The sequence below is a fragment of the Gymnodraco acuticeps genome, unplaced genomic scaffold, assembly GCF_902827175.1.
Source record: "Gymnodraco acuticeps unplaced genomic scaffold, fGymAcu1.1, whole genome shotgun sequence".
Taxonomy (NCBI): Eukaryota; Metazoa; Chordata; class Actinopteri; order Perciformes; family Bathydraconidae; genus Gymnodraco; species Gymnodraco acuticeps.
In genome coordinates this window covers 431,284-452,459 of record NW_022989831.1, presented here as the reverse complement: position 1 = coordinate 452,459, position 21,176 = coordinate 431,284, and the positions used below count along the sequence as shown (strand labels likewise).

At 41.2% G+C, this 21,176-nt stretch overlaps 2 protein-coding genes across 6 annotated transcripts in view; both read left to right on the top strand.

Annotated features, from left to right (window-relative positions):
• Nucleotides 1-4,992, top strand: part of slc12a7b (solute carrier family 12 member 7b) — a 72,542-nt gene extending 67,550 nt beyond the window's left edge. For all 5 annotated transcript variants that reach the window (XM_034234638.1, XM_034234630.1, XM_034234625.1 and 2 more), the window contains 2 exons: nt 386-519; nt 2,852-4,992. In XM_034234638.1, the coding sequence (XP_034090529.1) occupies nt 386-519; nt 2,852-2,943 (226 nt within the window). In that variant the 3' untranslated portion in view covers nt 2,944-4,992. The remainder of the gene's footprint in view (nt 1-385; nt 520-2,851) is intronic.
• A 4,473-nt stretch (nt 4,993-9,465) lies between these two features.
• si:ch211-276f18.2 (glucose-fructose oxidoreductase domain-containing protein 1) overlaps nt 9,466-21,176 on the top strand; it is a 37,672-nt gene continuing 25,961 nt past the window's right edge. The window contains exon 1 of the mRNA XM_034234604.1: nt 9,466-10,242. Coding sequence (XP_034090495.1) covers nt 9,990-10,242 — 253 coding nt within the window. The 5' untranslated portion in view covers nt 9,466-9,989. The remainder of the gene's footprint in view (nt 10,243-21,176) is intronic.

Genomic DNA, 21,176 nt, shown 5'->3' with positions numbered 1-21,176 from the left:
TATATAGTCTTTTCAGCAGTAGGTAAACAAAACATGTTTTTAATAGACAGGTTATTGTACGATATGTGTGAGGTTGTCAATCAAACTAAGATTTGAAATATCGTCTTCAAGTAGCTTCCCCACCAATAACAGTGTTCTTATGTGAATACACTATACACTCATCACATTCCTATAATAAGTATGCAAAACAGCAAAAAGCTAGAAGAATCTTTGATTACATGACAAAAATCGATACAGCCACAAGTATATAAAGAGAAAAGAATGTCTTGCTCAGTCTCATAAGAACTAAACGAGTCCCATCACTAATGTAGTTAAGTGTTTGGTTTATGCATGAATGTTTTCGTCAGTGCTGTTCTTTCTCACTGTGACCTGCGTATCACAACAGGAACCAGTCAAATGTCCGCCGGATGCACACGGCTGTGAAGCTGAATGAGATGGTGGTCAACAAGTCGCAGGGAGCCCACCTGGTTCTGCTCAACATGCCCGGACCACCCAGTAACAGAGGAGGAGACGAAAACTGTATCCTTCAAGCTGCTATACTATGCATTTATAATAACAAAATCAAAGTGTGTGAAAGAGGGGGCTCGTAGTGATGAACATACAAAGAGTAATTCATTATACCCTCAGCTTAACAGAACTTTAGAGTGAGTTTCATTTTATTTGTAACTGTCCGGCACAACTCTCACAGCTCTCATAGTATTGTGTTTGGCAGCAACAAGGTTTCCTTTTAACATTCTTAGAACCTGCTCAGCACCAACCAGCAGACAGAAACAGTTAGAGCCACGTAGAAGTTAGAAAGACCAACAAAACTAAGAGAGTGATCATTGGTTTGTTGTATTAGAAGACACATATTGTGCTCATTTTCAGGTTCATCTTTGTATTTTGTTCCTCTTTGTGACATGTCTCCATGATTTAATGTTCAAAATACTCTTTATTTCTCTCATACTGCCTGTGCTGCAGCACCTCTTTTCACCCTCTGTCTGAAACCAGAGCCCAGACTGCTCTGATTGGTTAGCTGGACGGCGCTGTTGTTATTGGTCTACCCACTTAGAGATGTCCCGTCCCTTAGCCCAGTGGTTCCCAAACTTTTTGTGCCCAAGGCACACCAAAGGACAAGTAAAAATCTCAAGGCACACCTATTGTGCAAAATAGCCCTTATAACACAAATAAAATGTGACAGACAACTATATTACTCATGAAATATTTATTAACGAAATATTTCAGAAATTAATTTGAAACTTTACCAAATTAGGCTTCATCAAAGCAGCAACACACTCATTTAAACCAGACAGGTCACAAAATTAAAAATGAGGCAAAGGAAACTCAGCAGAAATTCAGCACAGAGAACTGTCAATGCAAGGAAGCTGCATTGTCCATGGTCCTGAACTACAAATTATAAATGTAACATTTCAGCAATCAGCATTTAAACATGTGCTATTGTGAATATTTTTGCCGACTTACAAATTAGTGAGATACATGTGCCTGTCGGGGCGCGCAGAATGTTTTAATCCTTGGTGGCACTGAGGAGAGGGCCACTCGCTTGTCCTGTTCAACAGAGAGCCGTGACCTCCTGTTGTTCTTCATGTAAACCAGAGTAGAGAACGCCAACTCCAGAGATGGGGTCGTTATATATTACATATTACTTTTTTAAAAACAGTAATATATTACACTACTTCGTTACTTCGTTAAAGTAACTTGTTACTTTACTCGCCGAGCACGTACGAACTGCGCATGCGTGAGTGGCAATAACTTTCCTTACCAGCAGGCGGCGGTAGTGTGTATTTGTCATTCAAAACAGGCAACAACCGGAAGACAGAGAAGAAGAACAGACTCCGTGATATAAACAAAAAAGCATGTGTTCTTTGCAGGTGTTTGACGTGGTGTTTACAGCAGTGGTTAACAGCTTCTGGCCTGGACACAGTTTGCACCTCACCGTCACATTCCTGTCTATTCTTCGGACGAACTCAAAATAATGGGCATACCTCCACCCCTCGAAAGTTATCGCTGACTCAGCATGAAATGCAGCACTGCACGTTGAGATGTGGACGCGCAAATCGCGCAGATTACGTACATATAAACCTACAAAGTACTGATATAGTACATTTTAAAATAATTATTTTTTTGTAGTTGTATATTGCAATAATAACGTATGGTTGTCACAAAATCCCACGGCACACCCGGACTTGCCTCACGGCACACCAGTGTGCCGCGGCACACCGTTTGGGAACCACTGCCTTAGCCTATCACGTACAATGTGTGTCACTACGTTACGGAAAGCTCCCTCTGGAGGGAACATTGGGATTTCCGCCTTTGCAGACCATTTACATGCATTAAAACACACTATAGGAAAGGAGAAACCCAAAGCAGCATAATAGGGCCCCTTTAATTTAAAAGCTGATCTGTTATTAAGTAAAGATAGCAAATTACAATTAGCACCAATGGTGTGTAATGGTATAAACGTCCTGTCTTTGAAGAGGGTAATCAACAGTATTTATATATATATATATATATTAGTTGGCTTACATTATATTTTGTCATGGCTCACAAACATGTTAATCATTAGGAATAATAGTTAGGTAGGGCGTACATCGTTGTTATCTTAACATTATCATGCTATGGTGCAAGATCGAAAAATCCAATAAATAAATCATAGGGTCAGAATGTTCTGAAGATATCTGGCTTGTGAAAAATGGGTCCAATATTTTATTTGGTGACATGGCATCTCTTTCTAAAACATTGCTGTTACTATCGTTTAAAAAATGTTGTAATTTATATTGTAGTAAATGTGCGACAATAGCCTAAAGCCATGTTTAAGAATCTGTGCTTTATTCCTTGACCGCTCTCCTCTCAGACATGGAGTTCCTGGAGGTTCTCCTCGAGGGTCTGAACCGGGTCCTCCTGGTGCGAGGCGGGGGCCGCGAAGTCATCACCATCTACTCTTAGGAAAACACAAAAAAACTCTTACGCCCCATCCTGCACACATGGACTTTTGCCATGGATACCAGTCACCGGGCATTTTTCGGGGAAGAAGCCTAATTTGGTTTTTATGAATGGCGGGGTTGTTGGAAGGCGGGACCACTTGTGATTGACTGATGGTTTTGAAGGACCTCAGGAAGAAGCGTTAAATCAGTGGACTGGTGGAGAGAAGGAAGCACAGTGTGCGTCCACGCTGTACCCCTGCATGTGGAAGATAGAGCATAGAGACACTTTATATTGTTCATTTTACTCTGTTACATCTTCATATTCTTTCCCTCTTTTGTTGATGTTGTCAAGTTACTGGCACTCGCTGTGTAAAGATAAGCAAAGAGGTGAACGTGCACTGTTGATATGATCCTCGTAGTCTGTTATTGTGTATGGTGCACTGTGGGAGGTGCAGAGACATTTGCTGGAACTGAGAAAAACATGCATATCGAAGACAGACTTTGATCTCAGTTGTAGAAATGTCATAACAATGCTTACTAAATAATAACATTTAAAATAACTTTCTAAGATACTAGTTTTAGTATAAACTACAAAAGGGCAAGCAGTCAGTTTAAAAGCTGTATAAAACATCCTAGGTCGTCATCTGTCGGTGTTCTGTGGTTGTTCGCCTTTTCAATGATTCACTGAAGGATGTTGGCTCACTTCCTGTTTTCAGATCACAGGTACTTGATCATTGTCAACATCTCCCACCTTCATATATAGGGAAAAATAGCCATAGGTAATTTAAAGGACCCTTTGTAAGCTTTAGTAGGTGGCTAAAGTAGTGCTCAGTTGGGAGTAACTATATATATTTTTTAATCCGAGGGCTGTTTGACAGCGTGCAGTAGTTTAATACAATAGTAGATTGGCAATGTTGACTTTGCACTACCTATCTTTCAGCACTTAATTCATTGTGAACTCTCCTCTGGTTCCATCGCCTATAGTGACACTTTCCACTGGCTGACACACGGCTACATTGTGCAGAGAGATACTGAGCAGAATATAATTCCACACTATTTAATACTCAGCGTTGTTTTTATAATATTTTACCTAACAGAACTCTTTCAGTCCCAGACTGAGTAGATTTATTGTAATGAGCATGTGTAGGAGAAAAAGTGCCAAAATGAAACAAAAGAAACTGTGGAAGTATTATTGATTCATCTTTAAGCCACAAAATAGTAATCGCTTTTTATTACATTGACAATCTTTAAAAACATTAAAAGCACAATTACTTTTTTTATGATAGAGTTCATACCTGTCAGAAGTCTTTTAACATTTGTAAAAATGCAACAAGTAGTGGAATTTCCAGGACCATTCAAAGATGGTTCAAATGCTGCACAAAATAATTGTAAAAAGGGAAGAAGGAAAACTAATTCAACCCTTCCTCATGTGTACCTCCACAGTTTCTTTTTATATTAGCTGCAGTATTTTGCGAAGCAGAAAGTCGTGTTCTCCTGAACTTCTTTGTGGGAAAATGAGAACTTCAGATTGTCAGTTAAGCAACATCCGTGTTTTTGTTGTGTTTTTGTTGTGTTTTTGTTGTGTTTTTGTTCAGTTGTTTACGTATGTTACTGTATAGTTATGGTCTCTGTAGTGTTTGTCGAATTATATTTGATCTCTGTTACTTTAAGTGTTCATTTTTCCGTGTGATTTTTATGGAAGGAGGCAGAGAGTGTGTGTGAAGACGGCAGCAGATGTGTTTTGTTCCAGCCAATCAGAAAACACGTCATGCACAAACACATAACTCCCACCCCCCCCCCCCCTCCCTCCCTCCCTCCCTCGGGATACAGTGGCACCCTGGACTGAAAGTAAAAAATAAATCAGAGTGAAGCAACCAGGGTACAAAGGAAGGGTTCAAATAACTCTGTCAATATGCAGTTCAAACTATTTCAGTTTCCTTGTTCAGTTTTATATTTGAACCACCAAAGATAAAACATAGTTCTGTATAAATAAACTTGAAATTATCTAGTTTTAAGACGTTTGAAACCTTGAAAGTTGTAAAGATAAATTATTAAAGATGTCAAATTGAAATTGTTTTGAAATTGGTTACTGAGCTTAATAGCAGTAGCTGTGCATACAGAAAACACGAAAAAAAGAGTTACTGGAGGTATATAGGATTATCCGCAGTGTGTTTTTCACAGCTCTAATGTTTGAGGTGATTGGAGAAAGAAATCTACCTCAAGGTGTCACTGAGGCTTGACAGGAGAAAAAGAAGTGTGTTCGATCACATCTGTCTTTCAGAACTGATGTTACAAATGGTTTCATGAAAGGGAAAGGGCATCTTGTGTGTGTGTGTGTGTGTGTGTGTGTGTGTGTGTGTGTGTGTGTGTGTGTGTGTGTGTGTGTGTGTGTGTGGTGTGTGGTGTGTGTGTGTGTGTGTGTGTGTGTGGTGTGTGTGTGTGTGTGTTGTGTGATGTGTGGTGTGTGTGTGTGTGTGTGTGTGTGTGTGTGTGTGTGTGTGTGTGTGTGATGTGTGTGTGTGTGTGTGTGTGTGTGTGTGTGTGTGTGTGTGTGTGTGTGTTGTGTGTGTGTGTGTGTGTGTGGTTGTGTGTGTGTGGTGTGTGGGTGGGGGGGGGGGGTGAAGCTGTTGTCAGGCTCATGGCAGGCCTCAGTCTGGATCAGGAAGTCGATGTGGGCGCACATATAGAGGAGGGTAGCCCTGTCAATTGTATTTGTGCCTCTGAGTAATTATTTAAAGTGCTGAAATAAACCAAAACGTTTCTGGATCCTGATTCTCTTCACAATGGTTGCCTCATTAATAGAGAGAAGTATTAGTTGTATCATAAGTTACTCAAAGAAGCATGCTTTCTTAATATTGAATCAATGTTGACATTTTAAGGCAGTTATGGACCAATGGCCTTACCACTGTCTCTGTCTACAGTTGTGCTAGCAGGCCTGTTTGGCTGTACTGTGCTTTGAGCTACATGCTAACATTAGCATGTTATCATACTCAATAGCAAGGACATGATGATGTTCAGCAAGTATATTAAACCTTGTTTTTAAGAGTGTTAGCATGGCAACATAGGCTAATTATCACTAAACACAATGTTTAATAAGCTGAGACTGAAGAGAATGTCAAGCTTTCGAGGTCAAAAAAGTGGCAGGGGAGCAACAATTTAGCAGGATGTATTACAATAATCATTTTTCCATGGATATTTGTACCAATGGTTGATAGGATATTTTTGTATTATTACGTTTATACCTTTTTTCAAACTTTAAAGTTTTTAATTCCTGAACACACTGCTGCTACTGTAACTAAATCATTTCTCAATTTAGGATCAATAAAGTATCTATCTATCCATCCATCCATCCATCCATCCATCCATCCATCTATCTATCTATCCATCCATCCATCTATCCATCCATCTATCTATCCATCCATCTATCCATCCATCCATCCATCTATCTATCCATCCATCCATCTATCCATCCATCTATCTATCCATCCATCCATCTATCCATCCATCTATCTATCCATCCATCTATCCATCCATCCATCAACATTGCAAACCAAATAGAACAAAACCACTCGAACAACATTTTTCAACCTTAGTGATAATTAAAGAAAAGCCAAAACATCTTGTATTTATTTCTAATTCATCAACAATTTCATAAATGGCAACAGTTTTTTCCCACTACAATTTTGTAAATGTTTTTATTTTTTCAGCCTACTGTGAATCAGCTAACTTTCTTTGCAGGATTTCAAATTGTGTGGCCTTAATAATAACAATTGGAGGGGTAAGTACACTACAAAGGAACTTCTCAGATTTGCAACATATGATGGATGGGAACAACTAGATGAACTTTATATTAAGTGGTCAAGAGCAAAAATAGTTTGGAAAGACTGCAGTAGCTCTGACAGACCACTAGAGGGCGGCATTACCTTCCCGTGAAACTGCAGCTCCATGGCAGCCACTTACATGGAGCCAAATCAATCATGGGCACATTTTTGTATCAAATGTCTTCCAGAGAGGTGCTTTCAAATGCTTGTCAACACAGTGATATGGTTACTGACCTGTACTGATCCATCTACATCATCTCAGGTTGTCAGGTTATCATCAGCTGCCCCCTGAAAATATCTTATCTTAGCTATCTCTTATTTGGTGAGGAAATATGCACCCCCCCTTCTGTCTGACTGGATGATATCCAGTCCACGCAGGCCTGACCCCCGACTGGTCACATGATCTGTCTCACACAAACAAACAAACCATACTAACATCTGATTTAATTAGAGCGTGACAGAGATAAAAGAGGGGGAGTAAATTAGACTGTGTTGGAAAATGATGCTTTTCATGTTGACAGATTTCAGAGTATTATGATCAACATTTTTGAAATTGTGTTTGCAAGAAGTAGTTGTTCTCTAGCCTAAAAATATGTTTCTGTTACCCAAGGAGGAAGTTGTGTATCTTATTGCAACAACACCCTGAACCTGAATCCTGTTACCATATCATCCAGTTTTCAAAAACGGCTTCATTTTCTGGTGCACATCTGACAAAAAGTCTCTGACAAAGACTCCCTTGAACTTTGTCCTTGGCTGAACTTTGACCTCTTGGACACTGTGTTTGCCTTTCATTACTTTCTCTGCACAATCTGTCAGTCCACAGTACCGTCTCTGTCTTCTGTTCGCTTTGTTGGTCAGATCAATAGACTGGATGCTGACAGCCGACCCAACATGTGTCGAAACTGGAAAAGTGACACAGGGAGACTGAAAACACAAACACATGTTATCATTGATTCCAGCAGCATCAGCACTATAGTCCAGAAACAGTTAAGAGATATGTGTTCTTCAGTGTAATAGTATAGTCTTGTGCCCATATTGATTTAAGCTATGCTGTTTAGATATTTTCATCCAATGAAAACATTTATCCCATCAGCTGACAGTTATAAGACTGTCATTTGTATGGTTGTGTAAAGGACTGTGCCCTCAGTGCATATTCTGTTAAGTCAACCAAGCTACATGGTTAGGTTTAGTAAAACATCGTGACTTGGGTTAAATAAATATATGAATACATTACATTTACATGATTACAACAGCAGATATAGCAGATACAGTTAGGGGAATAAATGGCTGAGTATGTACACGTTATGAAAAACATAATAAATACAAAACAAAATAGAAGTTATGTACACCATGGTAATACATGTGTAATTTCAGGAGGTTATATTGCACTTGCATGTATATTGCACAAAGATGTATATCTACAGACATTGTTATTGCGCATCAGGGGAATTCCAGTCTATGTGTCAGGGGTCTACCAGGGGCCATGGTGGTTGAAAAGCCTGACCACTGCAGGAAGGAAGAACCTGCGGTATCTCTCTGTGAGACACCGTGGGTGCAGCAACCTGTCACTGAAGGAGCAGACAGGGTGTCCTGGAGGGGGGGGGGGAGAGAGAACTGTCCAATAGTGATGACAGCTTGGTCATCACTCTCCTGTCCCCCACCACCTCCACAGTGTCCAGGGTTTGGGGCAAATGTCAATAACAATGATTAAAAGAAGACAACATAAGTACATTATAACCACCATTTGGATTATAAGAACAATACATTGTATACAGGAAAATGTCTTTGCCCTTTGCTGTTAATCGGAAGATAGCACCTTAAGAAAATAAATGCTATTAAATAAATATTAACAATATATGGCAAGACATAACTGATAATATAATGCTAGGCTAATGTAAATCACAGCAAGTGCACTTTCACCTCGTGAGGCTGGCACGTCACAGCCACTGGAATATCATAGTGACCCTATCATGGCTATCCAGTAGCTGAAGGGTTAAGGAGAGGAGGAGGGGGAGGGGGGAGCTTCATCAAGTGACACAGGGTAAGACAGAAGCAGACCGGATATCGTCCAAGCTATCCATCAAAAATAAAATTGTGACAAAGGTAATAAGGACGCTACAATAATGATAATGAAGTTATTCAAAAATAAGTCAATCATCATAATCATAAAAATCGAAACTATTTTGTATTCATTTGAGAGACAATGCTTACGATAGCATTCATAATGGAGGGGGTTAGACACACACATATAACGTTGCTTTGCATTTTTGTGTGCTTTTAGAATCAGAATCAGGTTTATTACCAGGTAGGTTAACACATAGATCTATGGTTAACAAATAGGCCTACAGGGAATTTGACTTGGTGTTGTGGTGCATACAAAAAATAAAACAAAATGTAAAAACATGGAGAACTATAATAACATTAATAAAAATATAGTAAAATATAGCAGTATTAACATTGACTATGATTTAATTCGTATGAATAGAATTGGAATAAAATATAATGCAGTAATGAAAAACAAAATAATTATACATTGTGGGGTTGATCATTAAGATAACGTAAAAATGACAACATAAAACTATTTTCAAAGTAAATAACACTGTATTGATGTATTTAAACATTTATTTGTAAACCTCAATACAGAAGCAACGTTGCAAAAATATTGAGCGTGTCATAAAGCTTTTATTTTGAAAATTCTTTACGAGTAGCGTTTCTGGTCACTGTGCCTGACTTGACGTCGCAGCTCTACTCTTTAACATCAGTAGCAGCCTTCGGCATAGTAGCGCTGCTGCAGATCCTCTGGGGAGCGGACAGAAAGATATCACTGTGTTTGTGTGAACATGCCGACAGATAGAGCATCTTTCTGCCTCTCATGTATCCTTTCTCGCTTTATCTGAAGAGGAGTCCTGCAGAGGAAGGACTTGCAGAGCCAGGAAGGAGGTGACATGCCCTTCACTGCATGGCGCAGTCATTCGCTGTCAGAATTGGACGAGGTAAAGACCGGAATTGTGCTTTAAAATCGTTATTTTTAAGGCAAAGGAAGCGTGGCCATCTGTTTTGGATAATCTTCCAGGGAGAATAACGACATTACATGCCGGAGCGACGGGGAAATGCAGCACAGCGGGCGTTAGGCTGCAGGTGGATGGCCAACCTGACGGTTCCAGCCGCCGCTTCCCTCCCGTTCCGCTGCTCTGGCGTCACCCAGCGCTTTAAACCCAACTGAAAAACACAGAGATCCGAATAAACCATGCTTCCAGGGGTCGGTGTGTTCGGCACCAGCCTGACCGCCAGGGTGATCATCCCGCTGTTGAAGAACGAGGGCTTCGCCGTGAAAGCGCTGTGGGGCCGGACCCAGGAAGAGGCGGAGGAGCTGGCCAAGGAGATGAACGTGCCGTTTTACACCAACCGGATCGACGACGTGCTGCTGCACCAGGATGTGGACCTGGTCTGCATCAACCTGCCTCCACCTCTCACCAGGCAGATCGCAGTCAAAACACTGGGTGAGTCCTGATGCTGCTGCTGCTGGGGGGGGCGGATGGATGCTGCGGCCCTGCTGTGGTGGTGGTGGGGGGCTGACAGACAGGACCCCAAGCCTCTGATACCACAACTTTGTGTCTTTATTGTCCTGCAGTGGAGATGGGGTTGAGAGCAGATTTATGCTGATTTATTTAAGGCTGCTGCTGGATTAATGTGGAGTCAGATTGTGGCTGCAGTGCCCTTGAGCAAGCCTTATCTCCAGGTGTAGTAGAACCGAGGCAATAATTTATCATCACAGTGGTTTAAAATATGACTTTCTCTGACAGGATGTAGTTTGGATTAAGGGGTTTCACTAAGCACGGATACACATCCTTGTTGTGTGGTTGTGTTAACAGAGGCATGACTTCCTTCAGTATTGCAACTAAGAATAAACGTGCATCAGTGGTAGATGTGTGTTAGGGGACTCCCCCCTAAATACAGAACTTAACCTGTGTTAGTGAAACTGACAGACACAGAAGAAGTCTGAATGCAGCGAAAGAGAGACCCACAAAGAGAGGTTGTTCTAGTTTCAATCTGGAGCATCGCAGCTTATTTTGGAGATCACATTCAGGAGGACTCTGTGAAAGAATGGAGGACTCCTGAGCTGTACTCCACACACACTGGCTTTATTTACCCGCATTTATTTGGCAGCAGAGCTCAGCTGGCAGTAGACTCAATAGGTCAGGTTTGTGACTGAAACACAAATTAGTCTTAGCATCCAACAAGGATCTGGATCATATCTGGAAACACATATTGGGAGTACAGCAGTAGTGATGATCTTCAAATTTATAAAACGCAATTCTCCAAAGCCCAGATTGACATCAACAAGTCATAGAAAATGAAGCTGTTCCAGAGCTTTCGGTCATAAAATATGATCTTTATCACTAAATGAAAATAAATAAGAACATCTGCAAACCCATGACTGCTGTGCAAATTCAATCTGTAAAAAGCTCGTGTGATACATCGCTAAGCGGACCATGTCAACTAGAGGAAGTGCACCTTTGTGAACCGCAAGGTCAAGGAACAAACACTGAAGCATCTGCTGTTTTACTGAGATGTATTCGAACAGGCATCACATTTTCATGAAAGATCCTGTTCTTGTAAGACATTTTCTATTGACAACACCTAGGGTTATTCTGCACCGTTTGTGCGTGCGTGTGGGTCTTGTGACTGGACTCGGCTGATGAGTTCTTTAGCACGCTCCTTTTTGACCTTAGCTCAATGTCATGGTTTGTCACCTGACTTTTTGATGCGTAGCACGAGATGTTGGAATTCAAAGTGTCACATGCATCTGGTTTGGTTCGGTGTAGGTCTTAAGGGCATGTTGGCATGGTTGGAAAAGTGTCCATAAAGTCACTTCTGCATTGGCATCTCAGCATCAAGATAAGGCCTCTGTGACTCCATTCATTCTCACACTGATGCTACTGTTTGGCTTCACATTCTGTGGAGGAGTACAGTAGACAGTGTTTGTTTTTACCGTGACCACACTAAAGTCAATATATACTGTACATGCCCGCACTTAGTCATAGGCCACACTCATGCATGCAAACACATTCCCGATTAGGAAGTACATCTCTTTCTTCATCCCATCATGCATGTGTTAATCCGTGTGAATACCAAATGTAGCCAGCTGATCCAGGATCTGGTCCAAGTGAACTTAACTCAGGCTGCAGCCACACGGAGACGATACGGGTCGTATCCGCTACAGTTCTATATCATATAGACGGTTCGGCCACACGAGGCCGACAGGGAAACGCAGAAACGATAACGGGTACCCAAGGTGGGTAGATCTGCAGACGCAACGCTCTGGGGGGCCAAACGGCTCCGTGATTACGCCCTATACGATAATTTCCTGTTAACGAAAATACTGACGGGCTGTCAGGAGAGGGGGCGGAAAAGAGAGACTCCGTATATTATTCTTATATTATTATATAGAGTCGTTATTCATTTGTTTTAAAGCTCAATAAATAACAAAGAAGACCTCTGACCGGCACTTTTATAATGTTGTCCAGAAGATTTAAACTTTAACGGACATGTTGACCGGCGAAAAGGGTTAGGGTTAGGAAACTCTGCCGCACGGTTCCCTCGTCCCTTGGAAGAGGCGGAGAGGTGGGTGTTTTTCATCTGCTGGTGGACTACCGGGGAGATTTACAGCAGGAGCACACGCTTGCCTCGGGGAGGGAGAAAAAGAGCCAGAGCCCTGGCCCCTGCCTCTCCCCACCTCTGCTGTTAAATCCACGCGGAAAATAAACAGAAGGGCAACCATGGCAACCATGGCAACCATGCATTCTCGTGAAGTCTTCTTCGCTGCTTTTGGTGTATTTTGTGGCGGAAGTACAGTGCCACTTACAGGCCCGGCATATATACTACAGCGTCTCCAGCGGGTCGAGCGGTCTCATGTGGACGGGCACGTTTCTGGTGCCGATTGCGTGTGGACGGAAGACTTTTTTGATATCGAATTCGGTTTGTTTTCGTTACCGTCTCCGTGTGACTAGGGTCTCAACCTGCACAGCTCCTCAAAGACTATTCTTTCTCTTTCCTCCGGGCTGGTTTCCTCACAGCTCCATTGTGAGAGGGCCGCCTGTTCCTTCCCAGCATCCTCTCTTCCTCAGCCAAGTCTGGGTCCAATCCTATTTGCATTATGTCGGAACACAACATAAAACAGCGTTGGGGAAATTCTGCTGAACTTCGTTTTAATGATCAGACTTGGAGTTCAGTTCGCCTTGGTTGTGCTAGTTTGGTGACTGAGAAGTTGTTATTAGTCATGCTATGTTACATTACATATTATTCAGCTGATGCTTTTATCCAAAGTGACCTACATTCCCTCAATACCGTAGACATGCTTACAGAAGCAATTTGTAATAGACTAACACAGTGGTATAATAATGTATCTGTTTATGCACATTGCACTTTACATGGAACATTTTAAGAATTTAACTTGCTGGAGAATAGTCGGTACTCTGAAAGAATGTAAAAATAGAACAAAGTTAAACATTTGACTAAACATACTGATTATTGTATTTCAATGTGGTCCATTTCGGGTCTACCTTAGTCAGTGTTACATTTTTTCAAACATATTTAAAGAGATATTTAAGAAACTATTGCTTTTTAAAGTGATTTCACCTTCCCAACCTCTCCGTTTACAGTCAAAAAAGTTTCAAAAACAATTGAATTGTAAGAAGACACATAGTGCTTGTGAAATAAAAGGATCAGCTGAAATGACCCTCAAAATGATTCCGTAACACATCATTCAAAATGTCAGTACTGTATATTGCAACAGTATAATGCATGATACTTCCAGAGAAGTCTTATGCACACAGTGACTGGTCCCGAGACGCCAGCTGGGTGAGAATGCACAACTTACTTCCTCTTCTGTCAGGGTGTGTGAGCTGATGCTAATCTGCCCGGGGCTGGCTTATTGCTTTCTTCATGAGCTAAGTTGATAAGTGTGATCAGACTTCTTCAACAGAGGAATGTTACATTTCTAGCTTTGAAGGCATTCAACAGTAGATTGTGTGAGTTATTTCTGTCTTAAAGGATACCTATTATACTCTTTTTCATCAATATATTATAGTACTCAGTTATATACAAAACATGTCTCTGAAGTGTTTGGCTCGAAATACCAAACAGATCATGCATTGTAGCATCCCATAATCCCCTCTGTTTCAGCCCTGTTTCAAAGGTGCTGATTCTGGGTCTGTTACTGTAGATGAAAATAAAGTGCCACTCCCCACGGCCCTCTGAGAGATATTTGGTTAAAAGGAACACAATGGTGCTCTAGGAGGAGATTCAGGTGATCAGGTGGGGTGGGGGGGTGTTACCTTGGTAGTTACACAACCCAAAAAAACATTCTGACATCATAAAGTGGCCAATATCTGATCAGCTTGTTTTGAGACAGGTTTTTATATGTACATATAAATGGATCAGGACAAAAAGAGAGCAAATGTTTTTTTCCTGAAACTTTCAGAATCTTATCATATTTATGTATAAAAGACATGAAAAAGTGGATTTTGCATAATAGGTGAACTTAAATTTGTCTTTGTTTATTTTACAACAAGCGTTGAATATTGCCTGCCATCCAATGCTGACTCCAAAAATGAATGAAGACTACATACATTAGATGTAAACTGATATAAAAATAGACTTGAAATGCCAATGTTAACCAATGAGGAAGGTGGGAAAACACTGGTTCATCAACATGCTCCACGTGTTGTTCAGGTTTTACAGGAGTCCCCCCTCCAATCCTTTAAACCAGTCCGTCCTGTTGAGCTGCATCTCGCCTTCCATTGGGATTTCTTTCACTTATCTTTCTCTTTCTACTACTACGGCATTCCTGAGGCGTCTGATGTCACAGCTTTCAGTGTGTTGGCAGGGGGGAACCTCACTGTGAACCCACACACACACACACACACACACAATTCTCTGCTTTCAAATACATACTTGTCACTGAGACAGCTCCTCTGCTCATATGTTTGAATACTTGGGAAAAATCATAGTTGACCTTATTTGACCTCTAGTCATTTTCCTCTTTTTTTATCCTAAAACTGTCTTTTTTTTGTTAGACATAAACAATGTTGAATTATCTTGCTGTTTAAACTTTAAAGTGGCCTAAATTCGTTGAAATTATCAAATCTTACTGTTTTTGGGACGTAATTATATTATGTCGATTAATTTAAGGAACATTTTTCTCAATCAGCTAAACAAGTGATCCAGGAACTAACATCGTGAGTATAACCAATTGAATGTCTTCAAATTGCTTTTTTTGTCTGATTTTTTTGGTTTAGTATGTTTGGTAAGTATGTTTTCACCCTATAGTTGTGTGTGGTTGGGGCAGCAGCTTGTGTGTATGTGGGCCAGATGCTGGGGGGGAATCTGAGAGCTGAACTGAAACTTTACTCCAGCCGAGTTTCAGGTGCGCTTTCTGTCCCTTTGTGCAGTTTTGTTTTGACGCTGGGAGAAACCCTTCAGCTCTGGGGGACCTGGAGAGTTTCACACTGATGAGCAACAGGTGGAAGTGTGTCATGCAAAACCCCCCCTACATCACGCTGTTCCATCATTTATCAGATGGGGAAATGGAACAAATCCTGTTATTTTAAAATGTAGTAGAAATGTAATACAAACCACAGGGGAGTTGAAAAGGTCAAGCAGCACTGCATACTGCAACAATGACTGATACCTAACTGAAACGTTGACTTTAATTAAATGTATTATGTCAACTTAATATTATTGCTTTCAACTAACCTAATACAGTTATGTGACATTTGTTGACATAATACATTTAATTAAAGTCAACGTTTCAGTTTTTCCAGTATACTCAATAGGAAGCTGAATACATATTAGTGTGCATCCAAATCATTGAACTGATTACTCATGACTGAGCCCATTTTTTAAAGAGGCCCTATTCTACTTATTCGGGTTTCCCTGTTCCTGTAGTGTGTTATATAGATTGTTGTGCATGTAAATGGTCTGCAAAGGCTAAAATCCCACAAAGTGACATAACTAAGTAACACTCGCGCTTATATTGACTAGCGCTACAATACATTGTATGTAATAGGCTAAGAGGGAAATCTCTAAGCCGTTGACCAATCACAACAGCTTTCCAAGCAGAGCAGACTGGGCTTTTTTTTTAATGCAATTAAAAAAGCTTTTGAAAGGCAGCTTCAAACCTCCAATAATATTTTTAAGTTAAATATTTGGGCAGTTTAATAGATTTCCCATACTCCAATGCTTCGTTCCTTTTCACACATACCCTTAAAGCTGTACTCCCTCATGGTTTGATATGAGTCAAATGACCACTATTTGTTACTGTTCCTTACTAACTCACGATCTGTGTTCTGAAACTTAATTCCTTTGTGTGGCTATAACACCAGGGAGTGTATGTTTAAGTTGCCTCAAGAGTCTCTGTAGCATTAGTGTGTTTCCCAGTTTACTTGGTTACTGACTTTGTCATTTAAATCAAAAGATAACATCAAATAGGTTAATCAAAATAGGTCCATGAATAATCAGATGAAGTTCAACAAGTGTGTTGAGTTGTCGTAAGCTGTGAGGATGAGTAATGGCTTCCTCAGTGTGAGTTTATCCTGAAAGCTGTGCCGTCATGGACATTTGAATTATGACACCCAGTATTTTACCTCCACCCTAATGAATACCTCCTGTGATTAACTGTCAGATTTCAACATATAGTGGACAGCAAGCATATACAGCAAATTACAAGTTTAGTTGGATGAATTTATGTTATTTGAAGAGAAAAAGGGATGAAAACATGAAAGGGAAGTATGGCCATTCAGACTGTGAACCCAGCAGTGAGCAGGATACGGTGTATGAGTAAATACAGCCCCAGTAGTGTTTTAATGAGGTGTCGCATGATCCAGATGAGAACTAGTCTGGGTGTGAGTAAACAGCACATGACCTCTGCATGACTTCTTGATGTATTGAGTTGTAGCGATGGTTTATCCGCTCTGATGAGCTCTCAGACACCTGCTCTGAAGGGCCACCCAAAGGCAAAGAGTTATTTATAGCCGGCCTGCAAAGGGCACGCAGGCAGGCATCATCATAAATACATGCTCCCCCCCACTGATGCTCTTATGCAACTGCACTTCCTCCCACTGGCAGCCCTCTCAACTTTTTAAAGGGCTAGTAGACCCAATATTTACAGACTGTTATAATAGTTATACTGTAGATATTCATGCACCTAATTCAGATGTACACTTACTCATTCAAATTCTTAACTATCTTCACTAGTATCTGTATATATTTAAACTAAACTACTCTGTGTTTTATCTATACTTTTTTTTTATCATTTTACTTGGCAGAATAATATTGTCTTCGTTTCATGTTCGTTTTTGGACAAATTTAGAACACTCAGTTTGTAAAATATAAATATACATTTTCTGTTCACTTTTCGTAGAACAGCTTATAGACAATAGCACAGCTTTAGACAATAAATTGATAATAATACTGCAATTTCTGTGGATATTTGTAGAAATAAGCTTGAAGCCTCTGGGTGTCTCATGGTAGTAGCAAGCACTGGCCATCTGTGTGTTCTGGAGAATCACAGAACGGCCGGTCGTCAGCCGGTCGTCAGCGGGCCGTTGACGGCCGGCTCGGTTCGCTGAAGGCCGACACCGCCCTTTATTTAAATTTGATCAAAAGCAAGTAGTACCGGTCAAGGCTGCAGCCAGAGGATGATCTGCGTTTATTCCTGTCTACATTGTATCCCCGCATCATCCGCCTGTGTGCATCAAAGACGCAGACTCATTGTTCCCACTAAAGTAGGGGTGAGTGTAATAAGGGGGCAAAGTTGACGTTCAGCGTGTTGCCGGGAGCATATAAGGATTTATCCAAGATGTTGAAAATGTAAAAAATGTTTTAAAAAAATATTTAAAAGATAAAGGTTTTAAAAAGTCTCACGGCCCCTACACACGGCGGCGTGCGTTGCCGCTTCAACGCTTCTGCCCATTCACTTTGAATGGGGTGACGTCACGATTCGCCGAACTGCATTGTGGGAGCAAAGCGTAGCTTCTCTCGCGGTGCTCGCTGCAAAAGTAGAGCAATGTTTTACTTTTGCCGCCTCGACGGAGGTGTCAGCCAATCAAATCCCGCGTATGCAAATCTGACAGCACAAGCGCTAGCCAATCAAACCGCGTGTATGTTGGGAGAGCCAGACCGCAGTTATTTCCCATATGTCAAAAAATGGAGGAGAAAATTATCGTGGCGGTAGGGAATCACCCGGTACTATATGGCCAGTCCCTCTTTACATACAGGGATACAAACCGGAGGAGCCAGGCATGGGGGGAGGTGGCAGAGACAGAGGGTGAAACTGATAGGTTTTCGCCTGTTTGGGGAGTTTATAGCCAGTGTACTTCGTTTGAATGGACAGCTAGCAAGCATAGACAGTATATTTAGCCAGCATGGATGTAGCATGAATGCTTTGCTTTGTATGTCCGGGGCGGGACATTCATGTGATTGGTTGTTGGTCGCGTTACTCGGGTTGACTCCCCAAGCTCAAGACACGCCCACCGCCAAGCGGTAACGCACGCCACCGTGTGTAGTCTCCGTTACGGTACGTCCACACAGCAGCTTTAAACAAATCTTCCAACGCTTCTCTGCCCATTGACTTTGAATGGGGATGACGTCACTTTGCCTCGCTTTTCGCCAAACTGCATTGTGGGGAGCGAAGCGAAGATTTCCAGGATTCAAAAGTTGAGCAATGTTCAACTTTTGAAGCTGAGCTGGAAGCGTCAGCCAATCAAATCCCGTTTATGCAAATCTGACAGTAGAAGCGCTAGCCAATCAAACCGCGTGTAAGCAGGGAGAACCAGACCGCAGTTCATTTCCTCATATTCCAAACGAGAAATTACGGTAGCAAATCACCCGGTTCTTTACAACCAGAACTATTAACGGGATACAAACCGGAGGAACCAGGCATGGAGGGAGGTGGCGGAGACAGTGGGTGAAACTGGTAGGTTTTCGTCTGTTTGGGGAGTTTATATATATATATATTGCTCGCATAAAATCCCCGGGGTTTTTTGCTTTGTATGTCGGGGGCGGGAGATTCATGTGATTGGTTGTTGGTCGCGTTGCTCGCAAAAAATCCCCAAGCTTTCAGACACGCCCAGCTCCAAGATTTTCAAGATTTTTGAAAAGCTGCTGTGTGGACGTACCATTAAGGAGGTGACGCTACTCAGCCAATCAAATTGGTGCAGTCAGTGAGTCAGCCCGATAGATCCAAACACACAGAGAGACGAGACAAGAAGAGAGAAACAGTCGGAGTAATTTCAAATGGCATGCTCAAAAAAGAGAAAGGTAGACAGCTAAAACAGAGCATTTAATGACATTTTCTCTTCCTGGACCTCTTTGAAATGCAATTGAATACCCCTGCATTATAGCAACAACAACAATAATAATAATAATAGCAATAATAATTGGGAGGGGGGGGGGGCGTGGCTGTTCTTATGTTCTCTGAGGGGAGGCTCACCTTCACGAAACTACAGTTTGAATTGAAACCAACTTAATGTAACCAGGCTTGAAAATACTTTCCAGGCTCAACTTCTCTTCATTGAGACTTCCCTTTCTATTCATCAGTCTGATGGATTAGGGTCTTTGGGTCGAGCTGTGTTCCACCAATGGAGTCAGCCAAGAGAATGTTGCAGATAGAGCGTTACGCTGCCATTCCCAGGCCTTCTTTCTCAGTGTCGGTGCTAGCTCTTTTCTCCATCAGTTTCCCACTGGTTCACGTTCATGTTCTCCTGGACGTCCATTAGTATGGTAATGCCAGTATGTGTGAACGAGCTTGCGAATGGATGACGAGGAGTAGTGAGGAAGAAAAGCAGAGAGAAAGCTTGTCTTCCTGTGAAATTGCCTTTGTGCGTCAGATGAATGGCTGGACGGGGGAGGCTCTTTCAGGCCGCCGCCACGCTGCGCTGACAAGTGAGCATTCCTGAAGAAAACAGGGAGAGTAGAAGACCTCCCCATCCCCGCCCCTTCAAAGTGATGCTTTTCATAGCATGGACACTTAAAGAACTGCTGTGTGGCGGAGAACTTGGGCTTCAGGCTTTGGAAGAGGAATCACATTGTGTTATTAAATCCAGGGGCAAGAGAGAGGGCAAGCTTTTGATAAGGAATTATTTCCAATAAATCCAAAGGATGGGATTGGAAGGAAAGCTCTCAGTAATGAATAATTCTGCGTTATCAGACTGCAGTCCTTATGAATTTTTTTTTCTTCTCTATTATTCAATTCCAGCAGAGAAAAGACTGCGTTTTGTCCTCGGGTTAATCTGTAAGCTGTGGGGGACTTTTTTCTTTGCATTTTTTACTTTTTTCATAGTTGACTGTAAGGTCACAGGAAATAGGGTGAAAACGAATGATATTTAACAAAGGACCTCGCTCAATTCAATGGGAATGTCTTAAACCTGGCCATCAGCATGCCCTGAAATGTTGAATGCTTCGAATAATAAATCATTTAATCTAATTTAATCACGTTTTTTCCAACACTTTCAACCTCATTATGAAAACCTGTGTTTTTGCTGATGATGACCGGGGCATTTTAGAAAATTAACCCATTTAGATTGCGGTTATCACCAGTGCTGGTTGATATGGATGACATTATCTTCAAAATATGAATGGAATATTTCCTTATAATGAATGGGGACAGTGACAAAATAGAAAAAGCAATTAAATAAAATGGTGGTCTACCACAAGAATCAGGAACAGCTTCAGTGCTCTTTGTCATAGATTCACCCCATGATTGGAAACTACTGGAGGGATGAACAACATTTTCTCTAAAATATATTCTATCATTTGGTGTTCAGATCAGACTGTGAAACAAGCTATTATTATATTCGAGTAGTCATAGTGCAAGACATCACGTAGCGGGTTGGAAACCTCACAATGTCATGATAAAAACACACGCACGTCAGATTTGCCTTCCTCTTGCTAGTTTGACAACATCCACCACAGATTCTTAAACCTTGACCCATAAGAGTATGCCGCTATCTTCCATGCAATTGTAGCAAAATACAATTTCAGTTAACCTGTTACCATGACTGTCATTCTCATGATAGGACAATTACACTCAGCCCCCTCATACCCCATACCTTCTTCCTGACTAACTGTTGGGGGTGCAACATGAAGTTTAGTCTAACTTTTGTCACAGCAACAATTTAAAACTCTGTGATTGTATTATCTGACACAGTGACTCAAAAGACAAAACTATCATAAAGTCTTGTCTTCCAAAATCTCCCCTAGCTGGGTTGAAATATGATGACAGTGAATTGTATAGCACATAATTGATATATGTCTTAGTAATTATAATGTATCACTGATCTTTACTAATATATTATATTTTAGTGGATAAATTACTGCTTATAGAGACAATTGTTTGAATTTAAGACCAGTAGTTTTTGTTTTGGTCAGATGT